General features: G+C 36.4%; 1 protein-coding gene across 2 annotated transcripts in view; it reads left to right on the forward strand.

Annotated features, from left to right (window-relative positions):
* The window catches only part of NFXL1 (nuclear transcription factor, X-box binding like 1), a 45,366-nt gene that overhangs the window by 12,708 nt on the left and 9,695 nt on the right, over positions 1-22,963 (forward strand). For both annotated transcript variants that reach the window (XM_054632670.2, XM_054632671.2), the window contains exons 12-20: positions 1,314-1,434; positions 2,065-2,221; positions 2,932-3,023; positions 3,502-3,523; positions 9,750-9,890; positions 12,320-12,486; positions 13,226-13,295; positions 20,121-20,225; positions 21,452-21,538. In XM_054632670.2, the coding sequence (XP_054488645.1) occupies positions 1,314-1,434; positions 2,065-2,221; positions 2,932-3,023; positions 3,502-3,523; positions 9,750-9,890; positions 12,320-12,486; positions 13,226-13,295; positions 20,121-20,225; positions 21,452-21,538 (962 nt within the window). The remainder of the gene's footprint in view (positions 1-1,313; positions 1,435-2,064; positions 2,222-2,931; positions 3,024-3,501; positions 3,524-9,749; positions 9,891-12,319; positions 12,487-13,225; positions 13,296-20,120; positions 20,226-21,451; positions 21,539-22,963) is intronic.

Here is a 22,963-nt window from a genome sequence, read left to right on the forward strand (position 1 = left end):
GAGGGTGCTGTGAGAGGCTGGACTTGACCCAGCCATGGGCACTCACAGCCCAGAGAGCCAAAGGTGTCCTGGGCTGCATCCAGAGCCCCGTGGGCAGCAGGGGAGGGAGGGGATTCTGCCCCTCTGCTCTGCTCTGGTGAGACCCCAGTGGAACACTGCATCCAACTCTGGGGTCCCAGCACAGGAAGGACATGGACCTATTGGAGAGAGTCCAGAGGAGGGCCACTGAGATGGTGAGAGGTATGGGCACCTCTCCTGTGAGGACAGGGTGAGAGAATTGGGGTTGTTTAACCTGGAGAAGACTTGGCAGCTTTCCAGTCCCTAAGGCAGCCTACAAGAAAGATGGAGGGGGACTTTTTACAAGGACAGGCAGTGGCAAGACAAGGGCAATTGGCTTTTAAGTGAAAAGAGAATATGTTTAGATTAGATATTGGGAAAAGATTTTTTTTACTCTGAGGGTGGTGAGGCATTGGAACTGGTTACCCAGAGGATTTTTGAATGCTCCATCCCTGGCAGTGTTTTGAGGCAAGGTTGGGTGGGGCTTTGAGCAGTAGGGTTTAGTGAAGTGTGTCCCTGCCCATGGCAGAGGGGTTGGATCTAAATCATCTTTAAGATCTCTTCCAACTCAAATGATTCTATGTTTCTGTGCATGCTGAACACTATATTGTTATTTAATTTACTTTGCAAAATGAAGACTGTAGTGCTTCCATCCTTTTCTCTTCAGCAGCCTTTTGCCAGTGAGACATCTGCTTCTAGAAATGCTGCTTTTCAGATCCTGCTAACAAGTCAGAATTGATTGAAAATTTTTGCTGTAAATATCTTCAGTTGTTTTCTTTAAAGCTTCAGATTGGAACATGATTAGTAAGCTAAAATCCCCTGTCTTTGCTTTTTTTAGAAGATTCATATTCTTGCTGTTAAATTACTCAATAATAAAACTTAGCAGTTGGCACTTGGTGAAGAAATGGTGTGGGAGAGTTATGAATTAAAACATAGATCTTTTACAGATACAGTTTTTAAAATGCATCAGATTACTAACTTTATAGAGATGGAGGATGTTTTCAAGGAAGCATTCATTTTACATAGGCTGAACATGAATATCATACTAAATCTGCAAAACTTTATTGTACCAGTTTTTCAGTGTCCCTTTTTGAATTTGGATGTAAGATGACATTTCTTCATAGGTATGTAAGACTGAAATACAAATTGAAAACATCTAAATGTTGTGTGATCTAAATAACTGGGCTTCTTTTATAAATGTGATAAAGAGGTTATGCCTGACTTGCTTGTCACATTGTTAGTATGTTTATTTTTAGGTAGTTGTAATCCATGTCCGGAGACTGTAGATGTGAAATGCAATTGTGGAAAAACTGTCATCAAAGTGCCCTGTGGCAGAGAGCGCACCATCAAACCTCCCAAGTGCAAGCAGCTGTGCAGGTCAGTATAGAAAGTGGGTCTGTTTCCTGTTCTTAAGTGGAGTTTAAAGTGTTCTTAAAGAAAGTGGTAAAATATACCTTGAAAGGCAAAATTTGTTCATTATCTGATTACAGTTATTACTTCTCAGTCTTCTGAATCCTTGACTGTGCAGATGGAGATTAGCAATACCTCTCTGACACAGAGGTTTCATGAGCAGCTTGCCTGCTTCATGGGGGAGGTTCTGTCTCACCAAGCTCTTCCAACTCTGTAGTCCAGCTCATTTCCTCAAGTCATCTCTGGTATGTTTTGAAGTACCTCATTGAGGCAGTTTATCTAGAAAACTATACTAGCAAAAGAAAAAGAATATTTTCTGCTGGGATGTAGCAAGATTATGTAGTGCAGAGTAGAATTAGGATTGAAACAGCTGTTTGAGTATGTAAACCCAACTTTGATTTTTAATTTTATTTAGAATTCCTCTCTAATTGTATTGTAATGTTAACCACCTGCTGAAGGTGAGAAGTAAACTAAATCACAAAAAACACCAACAGCTTGTTCATAACTCAATTCTTTGTATGTTGAACATTCTTGCCCAGTGACTGTAACTTTGTATTTCCTGCTGTCATATTGATTCATTCTTGGATTTTACTTTAGTCGGCCACCTACCTGTCACCATCCTACCCAGGAGAAACACTACTGTCATTTTGGGCGGTGCCCTCCGTGTCGCCAGCCCTGCCGGAAAACCTTAACCTGTGGCCATTTGTGCCCTGTTTCCTGTCATGATGAAGCACTTGTGAAGCAAACAGGCTCAGTAAGTAAACAGTGAAAAATGGTGCATTATTTGTGTTTGGAACAATGAGCATCAGTTTGACCTAAATCTTCTGTTTTGGGGCTTTTGGAGTTCAGAGTAAACACATAATCAAGCACAGAGGTAGGCATATTGCTCAGCATGATGCTAAGTGGTTCTAGTTCCTTTGCTGCAATCTAGGTAATTTTGTCATACATACTTGAATTGCTCAAAAGATAAGATTCTTGTTGGAGTTGTATTAAAAAGATTTAATTTCAGCTTTAAGCAATTGCTTTTAGCATAAGAACCAAAAAAAAATTTAAGTATGGTATTTACAAAACCATCAAATTTTGCACAAGTTAGAGGTCAGAAATTGGCAGTTTTTAACATAACATGTGTTATGCACTGCATGATGGTAATTGAAGTAGCTTAGTTGAAATATTTTTACCTTTATTAACTGGTTAGAACTGTTTTACTGGTCTTTTTCATTTGGCTTGGTGCTTAATTTTTAGCACTAGGAGCCACAGGATTTAATTTTCCTATCCCTAACCAGGCTAAGGATAAAACTGTAATTTTTTTGTCTATATGGGATGTGGAGATTTCCATTAGTAAAAAGCTAGTTAATAGAAAGTGAATTTCTTAGAATTGGAAAGGCTTTAGATTGTACATTTATTTATGGTCAGGCAGATAGTTCCATTTATGTTTTGTATTCAGCTGGTGTCTTTTGCTCTCAGCATCAGTCTGCAGGGCCTTGGGAACAGCCATCTGAGCCGGCCTTCATTCAGACTGCACTCCCGTGCCCTCCCTGTGAGGTTCCTATACCAGTGTAAGTAGTAAAATAAAAAAAAAGCGAATTAAAAGGGGAGGTTTATATAAGGTATAAATTACCTTATATGGAAGGTAATTATTTGTGTCCAAGAAGTTATCAGGGATATTTTTTAAAAAATAACTGTTCTTCAGACTAGACCTCTGAAATAACTGAAAAATATGATGTATTAGTAGAGAAAAAGAAGATGCTATTTGGAACAAAAGCAGGTTACTTTCTAAAAAGTAACTGATTTCATATACAACTACAATTAATTTGCACATGAAACAAATTTTGAGGTTTTCATTATAAAGCACAGCAATCCAAACAACTGTTGAAAAGGAGGAGGCACTGAGCTGCTATAGATGGGTGATTTTCTTAGTTTACGCTTTTAAAAAATAGATTGCACTAATTTTTGTGTGAAAAGCACTCTCAATGTTTGAAGTCCCCTAAACAAATATGCATTTTCTAAATCTCTGATTTTTTTATTTTTTAACAGGGAGTGTCTTGGACAGCATGAGGTGAGTCATGGAAACTGCCCTGTGAAGTGAAATATGGCAGTTATCTTACTTTGTAAGTCTGCAAAACAAAAGGCATTAAAAAAGAATAGTAGATTTTTAATACATATTTTTAAATTGATGGAGTACCTTAACATGACAGCTTACATATCAGAAGGTATTTCATTCCCTTCTGAAGAATGTGTATCTATTTGACTTTGGGCAATTCTTGGACAGAAATTTAAACTCATGATTTATGTAGCTCCTTGTGTTTTCTTGCAGGTGTTTAAATTTTATTTAAATGTTTTTCAGTGGTCTTCTTATGAAATATTTAGGCTTTTTTCCCCTCATTCTATAGTTAATCTCTCTCTGTCACACACTCTTGAGTTCTATGAACTGCTGTGTATATTTTAAAAGGATTAGGAATATAATGTCATACAGGAAGATTCTCATGTGACTTGGATCTAAGCACACATGGATGAAATCAGACAGTATAGTGGAAACTTCTTTAGTGTTAGTTAATAACTTATCTTTCTGGTGTGTAGCCTTCTCTAGTTCTAGATGGAGTTGCTGTCTGTTTTGGCTTGCATGAGAAGGGAATCTAATTGATACTTGGTAGCTGTCATCATGATTCACAATAATTTCTAAAAGTTACGAAATGTAAGTCAAGTATTTTGTCTTGATTTCAGAAGATGATTGCTAAACTAATTTAAAAAAATGTTTTGCTGTTATGGCTTTGTCTACTGGTATGTCTGGTATGAATTCAGTGTCAAAGCCTGACTAACAATATTATAAAAAAAACGAGGATCATTTAAGCAAGTAAAAAATGCTAGAAAACACTAAATACAAAAATATTGAAGATACCTCTTTTTTTTCTTTGACCTTTATTAATAATGTCTTGATGTGTGTTGTAATGGTGCCTTGATTATATTTTGGTGACATCTTCAAATGTTGTTACCAGCGTCCATGTAGCTGCAGTCTGTTGGGGCAGCACGTTCCTAACCCATCCAGGCTGTGAATGCAGCTTTTCCATCGAGCTGTTTTGCAGCTTGATGGTTGCTGAAGAAAAGCCTGTCCTGAAAGTGGATGAAAAGATCAACAATGCTTGTCTGTTTGTTGCTGAAACAGATGGGCTTGCTTTGTTTTTCCACAGTAAAACTTAACATGTAGATCAGCCAGGTTTTTTTTGAGTCAGTGACATGGTTTTTGATAGAACATACTGAATCTCACCCCAACTTCCATGAATTTATGTTAAACAAAATGCGAGCTGTGGTCAATAGACCCAGTCTGTAACGTGATCTAGACAATGTAAAAGGATTCAGTCCTGTTCAGATGTACATGACTGTAAAGTTTGTCCTTCCTCACAGCAGGACAGTATTGCTACACTTAATAGAAAGAATAGTAACAATTACTACATACTTATTACTACTTGTTTCAGAATAATTAAAAAAAAATTAATTCATTTTCTGTTGCATACTAGTCTTGGCAAAATCATCCAGTGGCTTTGGGTCGTGTTTTCTATGTGGATTTGCATAGACAATAAGGACAAATCCCTGTGAGTCTACAGCTGACTTTAATTATTTTGATTTTTTGATGCTACATGGTACTCTAGATGAACTGTGACTTCTGTCAGCCCACAGAGGGCGATGCTGCCTTCCTACTGAAGTGCAGCAATTCCTCGCGTGAAATTGTCTCCTGTTTGAGATTTTGGTGGAAGTTATGGAAAAGAATGAGTCATTAATATGTATACGAAGTGTATTTTGTTTGCAGTGGATTTTATGATCATTGTACATTTTTGTGTTGCTCTGAGATCTCTGGAAAGAAAAAAAACCATGTAGTGTCAGTTCACTGTTTTACAGCCACATTGGTTCCTAACAAATAATCTCAGCTCAAATTAATTTACTTTTGTTATTAAGAGAAAACATATGTATTTAGGAATGCTTCCCTCAGTAGAAGGGTCCAACTCCTGTGAGGGGATTTTCACTGGGAAATGGGGACTCTTCACAAGTGACAAAAGTAGTAGCAATTTTCTTAAACTTTTGCTGTGTGTAGGTGCTTATTGCTGTACTATGCTACTACTTATGTTGGACTATTGTTATACCTCCTATAATGGAAGAGATATAAAAAAAGAAAGAAACTAGGAATGAAGCAGGCTATAAAGTCTTCTTGTGTTTTATCAGGATGTGTGATGACAATGTGTAGAATAGAGAAGCAAACACCTTAGGACTTGTATAACAAGTAAATCTACTGTCTAATTTTTTAATATTTGGACAGTAGTTTTAATTTGTGTGGATATTGGAGTTGGTTGTTCATTGGGAAGGTTGTGTTTGGGGTTGTTTTTTCTTTTTTTATTTCTCTTTGGTATTTAATTTAGGAAGTATTTTTAAGGAATTGATTTAGTTTGAGCTCTTACATGTTCTGGCATTTAGAACAAGCAATTTATCACTTAAGAACAAACTTAAAATTACTTTTCAGATGATGTAATGATATAAAATCTGTGCTTAGTGGAAGTATGATTCTACATGATGTTTAAGCTAAAAGAACATTTCTTTTAGCTGAAGTCGACAGCCTTCTCTTAAATAATTTTACCTATATTTAGAAAAATAAATAACTTAGCATTCTTCCATTTGTAGGCTCTTAAAAGTAGCTCTCAATTTTGTCTCAGGTTGTGTGTCAGAAAAATCACCTATCCACAGTTGGTGTCATCCCAAAAAACAAATCTTGATGTTCTAATGTTTTTTAACTGTTATATACATTGGAATTTCATAGCAGTAGTACACATGTGCTGTTTTAACATCTTTTAAAATGAAGTTATTCTAAATCTTTTTTTATGGGAAACATACATTAAAGCTGAGACAAGGTAAATGATGACAAAGAAGGAAATCTTTACTGACTATGATATCAATTTATCTGCTGTGTGTGATTTTCTTCTAGTTGCTTCATTTCATTAAACATTCTAGAGGAAGGAAAACGCTCGGGTTTTGCTTCCTTGTAAATATCTTGTATCAGGCTGGACATATCATTGAAATCTCTTCCTTCTTGGGTGTGTCTATTTTCTTTTGGTAGGAATTTAATGATATGTTTTAATATTCTGAATGGGTTTTAGTTCTGGTTTGTTCATAGGAGGAAGACCATTACTCTGCCTCTAGGTAAAAATTAATGTGAAACTTGATGACTATGTATGTATGGCTAAACATCTTATAAAGGTTTCCAGAATTTCCTTGCCCTGTTGCTTTCTGTTTTCATATTCTAATTGATTTATGTGTTAATCGCTTTTATGCATTGGGGAGATTTCCTGAAAAGCTTTTGAAAGTTGTCATGTGTTTTTTTCCTTCCTTTCCCTCCTTTCCCTCCTTTCCCTCCTTTCCCTCCTTTCCCTCCTTTCCCTCCTTTCCCTCCTTTCCCTCCTTTCCCTCCTTTCCCTCCTTTCCCTCCTTTCCCTCCTTTCCCTCCTTTCCCTCCTTTCCCTCCTTTCCCTCCTTTCCCTCCTTTCCCTCCTTTCCCTCCTTTCCCTCCTTTCCCTCCTTTCCCTCCTTTCCCTCCTTTCCCTCCTTTCCCTCCTTTCCCTCCTTTCCCTCCTTTCCCTCCTTTCCCTCCTTTCCCTCCTTTCCCTCCTTTCCTTCCTTTCCTTCCTTATCCTGTGGAAGACCTGTAGTCTGGAAATGTTGCCTTCTTTTTTTTTTTTTTTTCCCATTTAGCTTTCATAAAATACTTATGGTTCTCATCTGCCTTCTTCATTTTTCAGCTCATCAGCCTCCTGGAGTTTGTGGCTACTTTGATGTTTGTCTTTGTATTGAGAATTCCAGCCCTCATTTAACCATTTCAGAAACTCATTCCAATTGTAGGAAGTAAAAGTTTACTTTCTCAGCTGGATTTATTACTTAGATCCACAGCAGAGAAATGGAGAAAAAAAATAATATAGGCTTGAATTAATTGAAAATTTTCAATTTTTGGCTACGGTGTCTGTTGATTCCAGTAGGTTGTTGTATCTTACTGAGCTCAAGCTGAAGCTCTGCTGCATGCAGCCAGAGGGCTGGAATGTTCCCTCTAGTTAGACCTCTGAAAGCTGCCATTGTTGCCTGGCTGACTTCTGTGCTTCCCCAGTCTGCCTTTGTTTAACAGTGCCTCTCATCTGTGTACTTACTTGAGCAATGCTCCTGGAAGGGATGTTCCAATTCTGCCTAAGTGCTTGGCTGTAACTGGAGCTAGGGGTTGTGTCCTTATCTGGTGGAAGACTAACTGCTGGTAAAAAAAGGCTCACCAGCATTATGGAACAGCTGGAGCTAATTGCTGCTGTTGCCCTGATCTGCTGTCACTGTCTGAGCCACAGGCAGAAGCATAGTCATAAAAAACTGAGTGGCAATGGGCGAGCAAGGAAAGGTAGAGAAGTGGGTGGAATGTAATGATTAATACATCTTTTTTTTTTTTCCTTCTTTTATCTTATAATCCTTTGACTACTTACATTGCTACTGAAAAGATCTTGTGCTCTGGGGAGGGAGATGGAGTAGGATGTGAAGGGGTGGAATATTTGGAACACCAAAACCTTTGGTGATTGCTAAGCACATTCTGAGTAGGGTACTATTCTCTGCTTCAGACCCACTGCTTGCTGGCTTTTCCTTTGGTCACCAGAAGCATCCATCAGAGACAGAGTAGGATGTTGGCGGGACCAGGTGTGGTTGTTGTATTAGTGCTTTAGCCAGCATGAGCTTCAGCTCTGACACAGGGGTGTGAAAGTGGTTGGATGTGATGGCCTCAAGGTTTTCTCCTGTGTATGCCATGCTTGATGTTCAGCTTGCCGTGCAGACTTCTCTTCAGTCTTAGTGAGTCAGGATGATCAGGGGAGTTCAGAAGTCTTGTGAAAGAACTGGATTTTGAAGTGATGTAGTGGAGTAGTATTTTTTGGGTGAAGCCCAGAAAAATTTATATAGGCAACTGGATTTAAATTGTGCGTTGTGTGCTTGAGGGAGTTAACATGGACAGTGCTGAAGGAAGGCTGTCCCTCATTCTGCCCTGTGGAGTCATCTCTCTTTTTTCTTTTCCTATGTTCACCTGTTTGTATGGCCAGGCCACTGGCAAAAGTCAAGAAACATTTTTCTATTGATTCCATTTCTTCCATTTTGATTATTTGAATCATCTTTCAGTAAAGAGAGATGTGTGGTAGGAGAGTGCTGTGAGAGCTGTAGAGTTTGAAGAGAGAAAAGGAATGGGTACCCTGCAAAGCAGTTCAGTCAACCACAGTTTCAACATAAAATCACACCCTTAGTATAGTCAAAGTGAGTTATGTCACATTAGCCTCTTGTGTAATAACATCACAAATAGTTTGTTTTTCTCTGAGAAATGACATGAAATTAAGAAAAAAATCAATTTTTTTGACAGCATCACAGAAAACTAATCTTTTTTTTGTATGAGTATTATATAATGGTTGGAAAATGCCAACAGTGAGTTTCCTCTAATCCTTTTGTATGGAGGGACTTGTACTATTCAACTTAGGGCAAGTAACCTACTTAGGAATTTACACTGGTTTCAGTACCAATGAAGAGTAATGGCTTTTAAGTAGATGCTCTGAAGGTTTCTTCAGAGTTCTGTTAACTGGAGTGTTGACCTCAAATTGGAAAGTACAAATGTGACATAACACATTAAAATCTTAGTCCTGTTCTGGAGCTATTTCTGCTTCTCCTTACTTTTCCTGGGAGTTATATTTGATGTAGTCAGTATTTGCTTTTTAGTATTTCTGGCTTGGAGGTTTTCTGTTTTTTCAGACTGTAAAATATTTTTGATTTATGGTGACCATAACACAATAAGCCCTATGAAAGCAAACTGTTACTGTCTTTTGCAATAATAGTAAAGCACCCTAGAAACCTTTGATGGAAGACATGAGTGTAATTCAGAAAGATGGAGCAAATGGTGCTAAAAGATTTGAGTGTAAAATAATCTTTCAAAAAGAAAGGGAAACTATGCTGCAAAAGTTAGCTTGTTTGATAAAGTGTGCCTTTTTCCTGTTATAGTCAGTGTAAAACAAATTCGTGTGGACACATTGTTATGTGGACAGGAACCCAAATGATACTTAAAAAATCAAATAGAATTTCTCTGGTGTTTTTTCTTTTTCAAAGCAGAACCAAAGCTTCTCTGTAATAATTCTGTGTCTCTGTGTGTGTAAATATATATATCTCACAGGCTACTAGCATGTGCAATGCTTGTATATATATCCCACCTGCATATCTATATTTATTTATTTATTTTTAACTTTTAGGTTAGTCCATTACCATGTCACTCTGCAAATCCCTACTCATGTAAGAGGTTTTGTGGGCGGCTTCTTGATTGTCAGAATCATACCTGTATGAAAGAATGTCATCGTGTTACCAAATCCAACAGTAGTGCCGATGGAAAGAAGGTAGGGTAATTTCCTGTTTGCTTTTGTTTTTGTGTATTTTATGTATTTTATATGGAAATTGTCTTCAATTTTACTTGGAAATAAGGAATTTGCAGCTGGCAGGTAAAGATCTATTCCAGATCCCACTGGGAGACTTGCATGTGTGCTGTTCCCACTGATGCTGTGACAGTTAGCTCATCTATATTTCCTTAGACTATAAACCTGAGACACTATTGCATTTTTTGCAAATTCTATAACTGTCTTGTGATGACATTACTTTGATTTCATCAGAACTTTATTTAACACCCTAGAGAAGTCTCTTCTGAAGTTACAAAAAGTAGCTTTCAAGATCAAGGGCAGCTACTGATAATCCCTGTATACAAATGCACTTGCAGTCTACTGGGGAAGCTATTTACTGAGGAGAGTTTAAATGGGTTGAGGAGGGTGGGAGACCTTTAGAAGAGCACTGGAAGACTTTTCAAAGTACTGGGATGATGTACTCATGTTTATCAGTGCCTACTAGAAACTGTCATTTATGCAGTTAAGTTGCAGGTGTTAACTGCTGAAGATAATGTGAAACAAAAGTGTAAAACTAAAATTGTTCAAGTTATGAGCAGTTAGAGCCACATATATATGTTGTATGGTGTGGGAGAGTCATGATTTGGAGGGAAACAGCTTCTCAAGTTTTTTTTTAAGCATTACTTTAGAAAAAGTTGCACCATGGGCAGTCTGGGCATTTAGAAAACACAGAAGCATTTAGCTGGGTATAAAGCAGGAATGTTATATTTTAACTAGCTTACACTTAAATAGCATAATATCTCTGTGGATTTGTGTCTTGGACGTGGTGGTGTTGTCATTTAATAACTATATATCATAACACATTAATTTATGATTGTGGAAATTTTGTCTGAGGAGTATGGGCTGTTAGTGCAACTGGTGGAACAGTGACTTGCAGCAACAGTGACATCAGTAAATAGTGAGAGTTACAGTTAAGCATCCCCAGTTCTGGCTATACGAGGCTGCCTGCCTGCTGCTTCAGTTAAGCCAATTAAAATGTGAATGAGTCAGGACTATTCCTGGCTCCATTTTGAATGAGGCAGTACATTCTCAGAAGAATGGGAGTCTATGTACCTGCAAAGCATGGGTAAATCTCATTTCTCAATTTTCTTCAATTCTTATGAACTCAAGTTGATGTTGACCTTTAGAGCTTTTGTTCTCTTGTTTTCGTAGACTAAATGTAGTCAGGGCTGATTTAATTTCTGGCTTATATGTCTGAGTAGTGATTTTTCTGTCTGGAATTTCAGTTTGTTCTGCGTGTTGTGTTAGAAAAATTTTGCAGAAAGGCCAGCTGTTTACTTTTACCCACTGTTAAATGTTATATGACAGTTTTCTAAATGGTTTTAGTTGCTGTTGTTTTTCTTAGATTTGAATTTTTGTGAGTTAAGATTTGTAAAAAATCATTGTACAAAGGTTTCTTTTTAAACTTCAGCAAAAATTGTTCAGCTATAGATGGAGAAGGAAAGGGAACTGGAGAAAAACTATTAAAACCTTAAAATTCTTATGCTGTTATTTTGAACAGCATAAAGTGGAACATTGGTGTTGGGAAAGTCCTTTTGGGGAAGCTTTTTGTAGCTTCATTCCTGGATAAATTTGCTTTACTTTGGCTGACTTCTTGGAAACTAAACATTGAATGTGATAATGGGCCTTAAATATTGTGTAGGTTCAGTTGATAACTCATGTCAATCTGTCTGGGTCTATTTGGTTGCAGACTGGGGTTCTGGAAGTGTTGTTAAGAATATGAGTAGAAATGAAGCTTCATTTACTGTGCTGTTCATCACCTTGTGCCGGTGATCGCATCAGCTGGAATGAGAGTGACATCACAGCTCTGGTAGACTTGTGTAGTCTGTGGAGTAGAAGCAAGACCTTAGGCAGTTCTTAGGATGTTCCCAAGTTAATAATCCTTTTTGGAAGATTATACAGGATATCATATGTGTAAGGAAATGGAATGACTTAAAGTTTGCTGCTTAAAATCAAGCAAACCAATCCTTCCACCCCTGTATTAGAGGTAGTATGTAATGACTCAAGCATTACAAGAACATGGTGAGTGGGATAAGTTGGTTTTAGATATGTAATGACTTATTTTTTTAACAATTTTCCTTAGAGAATTAACAGGGATTATGGTCACTTTCCAAAGCACTAATATTAAGGAGCTTCTTTTAAGCCCAGAAGGGAAAATAGAATTCTCTTTGACTGACAAACACTGGCATTTCTGGTTTTTTCTTAAAAAACATGTTTTATTAATTACTCTTGCTTGTGAAATATCTTACTGAATAGCTTGATTCTCATAGCAAAAACACCCCAACTCCTTCTTCTATGTAACACGTCGTTAATGACACCCTACAAAACAAATACTTGGCATTTTCTTTAGTACTTTGTTTTAATTTTGTTAGGCGGGTCCAGAATGTTCACAGTGTGAAGAGGAGTGCACCAAGCCCCGGCCAGCTGGCTGTCCTCACCGATGTGTTTTGCCCTGTCATCCTGGGGATTGCCCATCATGTCTCCAGATGCTTAAAATAAAGTGTCACTGCAAACTATCAGTACTGTATATTGAATGCTTGTAAGTGTCAGAACACAAACCAGCTTTTCATTTAAATGCTATTAACTGGAAATAATTTGAAGTGCCTGGGGATGGGAGCTACTCTTATGGCAATAAAATTTTTCTTGATTATGATTTCTAAGATAATGGTTTTTTCTATTTAAATTTTGCAAGTATTTTATTTGGTATTACTGCTGAAATTGCTATATATGCATGGAGTCTCATGAACAGAAATTGATTTTATAATACAGATAATACTTTGAATTATACAAATATAATGTAATCTATATAAAATTTGTTCTATATGTGCTTATTTTAGAGTATGTAAAGAAGAATTTTATACAAGTATTAGAATGAATGTAGTTAGTCTAAAAGGTCTTTGTGCAATTAATGTCTTTCAATTTCTAGCTTTAATCGAAAAACTGCTTAGTCTTTCAATTTGTACACTTTTTTAATCATTTGTGTGTGTGGATAGATTTTAAGCTAGACTTCACAAAATATAAATTGAAACTTGGGAATTGTTCTGAAAATATTCATCATATGCAAGTGTATTTTTCTTAAAGTACCTCAAGTCCTCTAAATTTTTGTGGGTTTGTCTGTAAAACAGGGCAGTTTATATTAGTCACAAAGGATTTGGACAAATGAGTCCGCTTTTATTTACAGTGAAATATACTGAAAATACACCCGTAATTGCATTGACTTCTGTTATTTTTAAATTGTTTGGGGTTTTTTTAACACAAATACATCTTTCCTTTTACAGAAAACTAACATGTGCTGATGTAAAAGAAAAGGAGCTTCTTATTTCCTGCAGAAATCAGTGTCCAAAAGAGGTAAGCCATATTAATAAAGAAATGCTTCAGTTGATGGGTATGTGGAATTTTGTGAATATAGGCCAAGCAAACTAGAGAAGCTTAGTCTAAGTGAATATGTTAAATAATAGATGTGAAGGTGGTTAGTGGACTGTACTTCAAGGACAATTATTAATATATTGCTGTCAACTAGGAGGAGTATATTAAAGGAACAGGGGTTTGTCTCCAAGGCACGAATGGCTTGGATGTTTAAACACACAGATGAGCTTGAATGTGAAAGAGTATGTCCTCTTTCATGGTTTTAAAAACTGGTCATCAATCTATGTCTCATAAATGATAAGATGCTGTTTGATTAGGAAAAATGGTAAGAATTGTGCTTGATATTCTCATGTAAGTGCAGGTTTAGAATCCCTATCTGTGCATTTTGGAGGCTAAGGGATTTTATACTTCATAAATGAGATGAGATAATAATGCCCAGGTGAATTAGTGAAATATATGTTAAGTAGTGTAAAATGAAAGACAAGCCAGTTAGTCTCTCTGCTGTATCTAGGTGCATCTAAAGGTTTGCTGTGAAGAAGAGAAGAATAATATCCTTACTACATGATATTTAGACTATGAGCCAGTAGCATCAGTAAAGAAAATTCCTGTTCAATACTATGTTTAAGTAATAAACTTTGTGGAACAGGGCAGGAGCTGGTTGGAGAAGCTACCAAATTTTCATGAGAAGCAGCTTAGAAATGTTTTCAGGATGTCTCTTGCAGCAGTGTTACCCACAACTGGATGTGAGGGATGGGCCAAAGGATTTTTTTCCTTGTCCCTCCCAGTGCTGCAGTTGTGTGCTGCTTGTGTGCTTTCAGAAATCCTTGCATTACTTATTGTTTTGTGTTTGTTCCTTATTTGTTATTAATTGTGCTGAGAGTGACAGCTCTGTCTTTACTCCTTTTCCCACTGGAGGGTTAGAAAATGTGTGAAGTGGAAAAGCAAGAATTTCATTATCATCCAGTGTCAGAAACTTCAAATTTGAGTCCTTGTCTTTATTAAAAAACTTTTTAAAAATTATTTTGATTAAATACAAAAATTTACAAGATTTCTCCTGCTTTCCCAGCAGTGTCTGATCATCTGCTTTTTGGACAAGATTGGGTTAACCCCAACAGGAAGGCTGTGCTCTGTACATACTTGTGTTTTCTGCTTTTTGCCCTTGTAGATGCCTATCTGATGGATTTTTTTTCTATACATGAATGTTCCTGTCACAATTTTCTCATCTGGATGTCTGAAAGCTCACTTCCTGGTGGGGGAACACTTTGAGATATTACTTAATTGTCCATTTATCTCTTAATTTTGTCCTTTCATGTCCTTCTCTGTTACTTTGGTTTTATTTGCTCCACGACTTCCTTCTCTATATTTTCAAGAGTGCTTGCAATCTCTTATCATGAACTATATGTTCTGTACTTCAGCTTCTCTTCAAAGAATCTTTTGTTTCCTGTAGCTCATCTTTGATGAATATAACTGTTGTGATTTTGCTGAACGTATTCCCCAGACTTAGTCTGGGATTTAAAATCCATCTAGCAGTGGTCCCAAACTTCAGCTTGCAGTTAGAATTACCCTGTTCTACAGATAATGTCTTTTTTACTTAGTTTGGTGGGATGTTAAATAAGGAGTACAGCAACAGAATTTATGTTAGTTTTATGAAGCAATTCTAAAATTCTTACTCCTATAAATGCTTTGGAAAATAAGTTTTTTCCCCAGCTACTTCTATCCAGAGCATTGTTTTACTGTATTTGATGATGGAAAAAAGCATGTTCTTCCTTTCCTGTGATGCTAGCTCTAGCTCTTACAGCTCTTACTATCTTTCATGAAATATAGAAGCTACTAACTATTAGTACCTTCTTGCTTCAAGTAGTTCATATCTTTGTGTTACAGTTCTTCCTACTTACTTCAGATCCTACTTTGGTAACTACATGAGTGCTGTATGGAGTTTTTACTGTTTTTTGTCTAAAAAATCTGTTCCATTTCTCTGACTGCTGAGCAGTTCTAGGGATGTTTTGTCTGTTTCTGTTTTATAAACAAAATATATCTCTGCAGCTTTGAGAAAATGAGATACCTGTATCATGAAACAAATTATGCTGATAGTTCTCTTTTAAAGGAATCATTGATGAAGACAATTTGAAGGGGCAGCCTTAACAGATACTACCCTGCCACTCCCACCACCGCCTCTCTCCAGGAAATACAGGCCTTTTTGTGGTTTTTAAGTTTTTGTCTTGCGAGACAAGGACTTAACAAACAATTTGGCCAGAGATAAGAGGATAGGACTACTGAATTTAGAGCATTTACAGCTTTCAGATCTAAAATGTCTGCCCAAAACTAATTTGGAAGTCTTTTTTGTGTAGTTCTGGAAGCCTCAAGTAAATCTCAAATTAGTGTTTCTTGAGAATTTTGTTATTCAGGAGCTGACATTGAGTCATTCGTAGAGCTCAGTGAAGCTGATGTTTCCTCTAAATCAGTGTGCACTATCACTTCTAGCTTACCATAGTGCCACTTAGGTTCAGTAGAATGCGGTATTTTACTGCAGTTGTCATTTTGAGATGTTTTTGGTTAATGGAAATTGCAGTAGACAGTATTAGTAGACAGTGGTAGGACAGCTACCACATTTCTTTTACAGTTCCTGTGGTACATTTGGGGATAAAGAAAACCAATTATATTATCTGGTCCTTTGCAAAAATGCTACAGAAACTTGAAAAATTTGAGAAGCTCCATGCTTTTCTTTTGGCAATGGCAGTATAAAAATAAAAAAGTTAACTTTCAGCATTGCATAGTACAGCTGACATTTCCTTTCTGCTTTAGGGAGATGCTGCAACAGCTGTTATATATGAGATATTTCAATTAAAAAGTTAATTCTATTGTTTGGTAGTAATAACAAGATATGCTGTGAAAGGAAATTTAACTCTATTTTTTTCTTAATCAGGGTGATTAAATTCTTATGATCATGCTTGCAGATGTTTTGAGACAATTCTTACATAGAAATTTTAAGTCGATCAGTTTTCATTGTGTGTGTTTTCCTGTTGGTATTTGTGAATCTGTATTTAATACTTTATTCCATGTAGTGTGTATTTTTTGACAAAATAGCCATACTTTGTAGTTTTACTGTGCACTCTGCTTTTTTCCTGATGTGAAATACATGACTCCATTATGATAAATTTTTGGGGTTTTTTAAATGCATTGAACTAATTAAGCATTCTGGAAATAAAATTTAATTCTGCAAACATACACTGCAAATGTATGTGGATTGGAAAAATTTAGTTCAGTCTTTGGAAGTGATAAAATTCTCTTTTGTACTTAGCTTTTGGGATTGGTGCTCAAAAGTGCTATTTTCTTTAGCAGGCTATTTTCTGTATTATCAGATGTGTAGTAACAGGTTGTGTTTACTGCCTTCTGTTGGAGTTCACTTTAAACCTCCATAAGTGTTGATAGAGTTTATCATCATCAGGTATAATGTTAAGACTTAAATGCACTGCCTATGGAAAAAATATTTGTAGGACATTTTTTGCTTTGTTTTTTCAGAGCTGTGGATTAAATCCCTTCTTTAATGGCCTTGTCCATATCAAACATAAAGCCTGTCCAATTTGGGCTTTAGTCCAGAAGCTATTGACAGGAGATTTTGTACAGTGCCCCACCAAAGGGGGCACACACTTGGAGCACCAAGTAGTTCAGCACTGACACTTAAAAACAAGCAAAAAAAAAAAGTCCTTTCCATTACATTTTTATCCATCAGAAGCAGCAGAATGATTACTTTTGTTTTCTGTGATCATTGGGAAATGTTGTTTTGCCATTCATTTCACAGCTTCTCTTGATATTTTTTTTAGTGTTGGTTTTTTTTTAGTGGAGGGAATAAAAAGAAAGTTCCCCACACAGAGATATAGGACAAGAAAAAAACTGGCAGGGAAACTTAAGTCTGTGCATTTGCTTTTCAGTATTGGATTAAACATACTCCTGTGCTATAAATATTTTGGTCTAATGGTGTCTAAGAATTTTATTGCAGTAGCACTTAGAGGATGAGGTGAGGGTTACTGTCTTGAATTTGCAGCTCTGACATGTCAGGACACGACTCTTTGGGCTTTGAAAATGTGCCAATTATTATGGAAGAGTAAGCTGGAAGTAATAGTTCTAGCCATGGCTTGTTCTAGCCAGCATGAGTGACTTGCAGGTGAGACTAGATGGAGTTACTGTGTCTGATGCCCTTGTGTAGGGAGCCAGGAGACAGTGTTCATGCAGTAGCAAATTTGTTTTGCAGAGATTGTGGTCAGTTGTGAGGAGACTCGGCCATTAGACTCCATGTTCTGGGTTGTAGTCTTGCCTTTGGTAGCATACAAGGCTTAGACAAGGTTCTCCCCTCATATTTTCAAAATGAGGCAAAATAACTTTTGGATTTCAGGGAAAAATATTTGCTGACGATCAGTTGTGCCTAGTGATCCTAGATTCCTTCTTTGATAAGGTGACCAATTTATATATTTTTCCCTCCAGATAAAATGAATAGGTGAGATCTGCTGCATATGGCTTCAGCTGAGTGACTGAGTCAATGCTACTTAGTGAATATCTAGTTCAGATACAGGAGAGGGTTAATACCAGCATGAAGGTGGCTAAAAGAAACAACTGTATTTGATTATCTTTTGAAAAAACCACCCAACTTCCTCCCCCAAAACAACATCAAAACTAAAGAAAAAGATGGAGCAAGAGATATTAGCAATAAGGAAGGTTTTCCAAGGACTGAACTGACACTTAACTTTGCATTGTTTTCAGAATGACCTTGACAGTAAAAACATTGTACTTTTCTGATGAAAAGTTGTGGGGTGTTGTCAGTGTATGAGAATTGAGGAAGTGCATCTGTAGAACATATGTATTGGGGTCATGTTATTAAATACAGGAAAACACCCCAAAACAGTAAGCCCATACAAATGAAGCTTATAATAAGCTCCCAGGAAACAGCAGATATTCTTATTTTCACAGCATGATTAGCTGGAGAGAAATGCAATGAGAGCTGAAGATGTTTTGGGGAACATGCTCTACTAAGAATGATGTGCAATTAAGGCATTGTACAAAGTCCTTCTTGCTGAGATGTCACTTGAAATATTACATGCAGTTCTGGCTGTGTATTCAAGAAACATTGATTGAACATAGTTGAAATTCAATTAAGGCAATATTATGATAATAAAGAACCTTTTAAGCAAAGACAGAAATACTTCAATATGAGGATAAGAACTGCAGCTTAGACTAGCTAGAACAAACCTAGGAAACTCAAAAAAAGCTCTTACATCTTGTAGTGACCTCATGGAGCAGCCTCCTTAGTGAAATATTAGAATAGGCTCAGAATGGGGGACTGTTTCCATAGTAAGTGTTCGTCCAGTCCTGGAAAGGTATATGAGGTGCCTGCCTGTAGGAGGACTGGATTTCAGGACAGAACATGGTGACTTAAAGGTTCCTTCTAGTCCTGTATGAAATGTGCTGAAGCAGTAACTAAGAAACCCAGCCGAAAGCACAAAGTGTCTATAATGGCTTGTGACTGTCATGGACATGAAGACATGAGTATGTGTTCCATAATTTTAGTCTGAAAGATTCATGTTCTGTTTAGGTGTGTGTTTCCTGATACTAGCTCAGATGTTGTGCCCATTCCAATGGACTTCTGAGAATCCAGATTTACTAATCAAAGTTGTACCCACCTGGGTTTGATACTTACTGTTTTCGTTCTTGTGGATGAAGTGATGTAGTATGTATACATTTTGAATTTTTAATAAATGGGAAAAACAGATCTTAAAATTGTAAGTCTTAGGGCATTTTCCAATTTGCGTTAATCCCTTGATGACAGTGAGGAGGTGAAATTTCACTTTTGATAAAGAACACTGTCTAATGCTATTTTAAGTAGTTGGGGGCTTTAAAGCTCACTGTAAGTAAGTTGCTTAGATGTCTTCTGTGAGATTCTATCTTTGGTTATTAACAGTATTAGGTTATGTAATTGAAAATGAAAAATTGTTACTGTGAAGCCTTCTTATGAGGAGGGATATTTTTAGTCAAGTTCTTAACAATGAAAAAAATCTGTTTACTTTCCTGACATATTTTATCTAATATAATGCTGGGAGCACTGCTACATTCTTATCAAGCAGTGTACTTAAATTAGTAACTCAATTCTTAAACAGTAAATGAATGATAATATTTTCTTTGTAAGTTAAAAATTGCACTGGCGGTAAAAAAAGTCTTTATCTTTCAGATGGCAGAAATAGGATAATCTGCCAAATGCATAAATTTAGGATTTTGTGAAATTATTTTTGCCATGATAAGAATTTTGGTGACCTTTATTTGACTTTTGCATAGTTCAGATAATGCTTGAATAGAAGATTTCTTTTGCGGTATTTTTGCTTCTGATTTTTCCTCTTCCTTTATTACTCTGTCTAACCTAGACGTAGCTACAGTACACATAATTTCAGTTTTCAGGGTTTTTTTACCTTATCCATTTGTATTCCCCCAGCGTAGAGATGGCTAGGGTGATTGTTGTATACATTACTGTGGAAATGACTGTTCTTGAAACATGTGAAAGGAGAAATTGTCTTCCAATGAAGCTGTGCCAATAAAAGAGAAATCATCTTACAGGAACTGAAAACCAGTATATAACAAGCAAACATTTCCCCCCACAAAAAAAAGAAAAGAAAAATCAATTATTTCACAAGTTAAAAGACTGATTACCTGAATGAGTTTTCTGTTAAAATTCTGTGTCTGAAATAAAACCAATTCCATATGTTCTTGGTAATTTTACAATGCTTTATTGATGTGGGAGTTTAATTTATGTTCTGTTCCTTACAGTTGCCCTGTGGTCACCGGTGTAAAGAGATTTGCCATTCAGGTAGCTGTCCTCTTAACTGCAGCCAGAAGGTCAAACTCCGATGTCTCTGTAAGAGACTGAAAAAGGTAAATTTACAAGATGCAGTTTTTGAAGAATGCATATTCTTTGCATTTTCCTGAGCTTGTATGGATGGATTATGTGGATGCTGCAGATTGGAATAGGGCCTGTTATAGGGCCTGTTACTATAGTAGGGCTGTAACGATTCACATCAGCTGAAGATCTGGGCTGCTATATCTGCAGATTCACTGGAGAATATAAAATCTTGTTAGTTCTAAAATATGTTAGCTGCCTGACTTAAAATAGCTTTAACTTCATTCACACTTAAATTTTTGTGAGAAAAATACTCAGATGACCTGGAGTGATTTGAGAAGAAAAATTACATTTTTATTACAATATTGGGAAAATGTACAGAAGTTGGAATTAGCACAGATGCTGTGAAACCTGAACTAATATAATTAATTAAGATTCCTGCAAACCTAAAAGCAGCTATGGGCATCGGCATCCTTAGCTTCTAACACAGATAAGGACAATGTAATATAACAAGTTTGCTATAGCTATACACTATTATGAGGGGAACAACAGAAATTTATATGAAGTTTTGACAAATGATGATGTCTTAATGAAAAAAAAAAAACCCATAATCTTTCTTAATTAAAAAATGTTCAAATTACCTTTCTGGACCCAGTTAACTTCTGAACCTTCCAGCAGTTCTTTAGAGTCCTTGGCTTCTCCAAAATATGTCTTGTGCATCCAAGAAGTCTTGCAGGTGGGATGCTCAGCAAGAGAAAAGATGACAGTGCTTAAAACTGAGCAGCCTCTGCTTACAGATAACCACTTTGTTGTTGTTGTTTTTTTTTTTTTTTTTAATTTCTTCAATACTAGGAAAAGGGGAGAAAGTATGATTGAGAATTACTTAATTTTCCCCCCCATGACCAGACTATGTCCTGTAGTCTAAGCCAGTTAAGATAATATATATGAAATTACTGACACTCTAAATGCAAAGGTTCAGAAGGTTATTTTACTTGTCTAAGGCAAACAGATGAGTAAAGAGGAGAAAAATTAAACTGGACTGTAGATTTATTCTTCCTTTCAGCTTAGCTTATTATTAGAAAGAAGAAAAAAAAAGGACAATTTAATACATAATTACAGGTCGAAATAACATTCAGTCATAAGCTTTATATGTAAAACTAATGTTTTACTAAATAAGAAAGTTTTATTATTTTCATAAAGAAGTTGACAATTAAAATCTTATATAGGGAAATGATTATAAAAGACAAATTCTACTTAACAGGAAGTGCAGTGCAGCAAGATACAAGAAGGCCAAGTTTCACTGGAATGTGATGCATTATGCAAGGAAATGAAGAGGAAAGCATATGAGGTAATGTAACCATTGGAGCTATGATTCCTTTTCAGAGCTTCAAGAAAAGTAGAAAAAAGAACACATTATTTTTCAAGGCAGTACCTGCAGAAATGCGGCGTAAGTGGATGTGCTGTTGAATAGTAGCTATTTTTTCAGTCTTGAATTTATGAATGGTGTTAATTGACTCAAATACTATTTTTAAACAGTATTATGTTATTTTTTTTCTTTGAATTGATTGGAACTGATTCTTTCCTCTTTCACTGAGAACAAGTGATGATCAGTGATGATAAAATAGTCATTATTAGTGCTGTAAGACTAGAGTCAGACTGCTTTACAGAGCATTGTAAGATCTGTCTTTCCAATCAAGGTTTTGCAGCTATCAGTTTCTCAGCTTGTCCAGTGTGGAGTATAATCTGCCATGTGGTATTAGTTATCCTATACTGGTAGAATTGAGACTTTCCAGTAACTGCAGAATACTACCTAGACTGCTGTTAATGTGACTTCTCCCTAGCTCAGCTGTTTCATGAAGTAAAGAATTTGCTGTTTGCTGTCACACAGAGACAGGATATGATCCTTGCTGTTACAAACCTTTAATAAAAACAGACACAAAAAGATTGATGCATAAATTGCTTGGGTTTTATCAGGTAAGTTTTAGATGTGATAAATGTACAACCCAAGAACTCAATGGGTAAAGTCAAGTAAGCTTCTGCTCAGATTTTCAGGATTGATTTACAAGTTCTAACAACTACCACACTGACCAAATCCTGCAACTTGGCAAACAGGTTAAATGCTAAAACTCTTGGGATATGCCTTTAGGGAATACCAACCATAACAAATAGTTCTAGAAAGAATGTGAAGATGGTAAGTTCACAGTATGGAGTCCCTCCCTAAAGCCAGGTGAGCTGACAGTAAGAGTGCATGAGCTGAGACCCAGCGGCCTGTCTCAGAGTGCTGCAGTGTCAGTGCTGTCTGCCTGGAGCAGATGCTACTACCAATGTCTTGCCCTCATGTTGTAATCCACAGGGAGAAATGGGCTAAGGCAGTGAGCAAATGGCCACAAGTCTCTGCTGTAAACAATGCCACAGACATACTGAATGGCACAACCTAGCTGTTTGTACCTTCTTCTCAGAAAAATGGGAATTTACTTGTTTTGGGGTTTTTATATAAAGTGATCAAGTTTTATTTAAATTCTTCCTAGGCACCTTTTTGTAACCTGTGTTGACTTATTATGCAAATGACATACTAGAATAGCCTACTAATATAGGCACTTGATGAAAATGGCTTATTTATGTCTATTACTGTTTAATGTGTCCAGACTGGAAAAAAAACTTGTAGAAAACTGCAGACATTTGCAAAGAGAAATTAGTTTGCACATTTGCAAAACACCCATGAATTTCTAAAACCAAAGTGCATTAATTCTTAATGAAACTTTTAATGTCTGGC

Source organism: Agelaius phoeniceus, chromosome 4, assembly GCF_051311805.1.
Source record: "Agelaius phoeniceus isolate bAgePho1 chromosome 4, bAgePho1.hap1, whole genome shotgun sequence".
NCBI lineage: Eukaryota > Metazoa > Chordata > Aves > Passeriformes > Icteridae > Agelaius > Agelaius phoeniceus.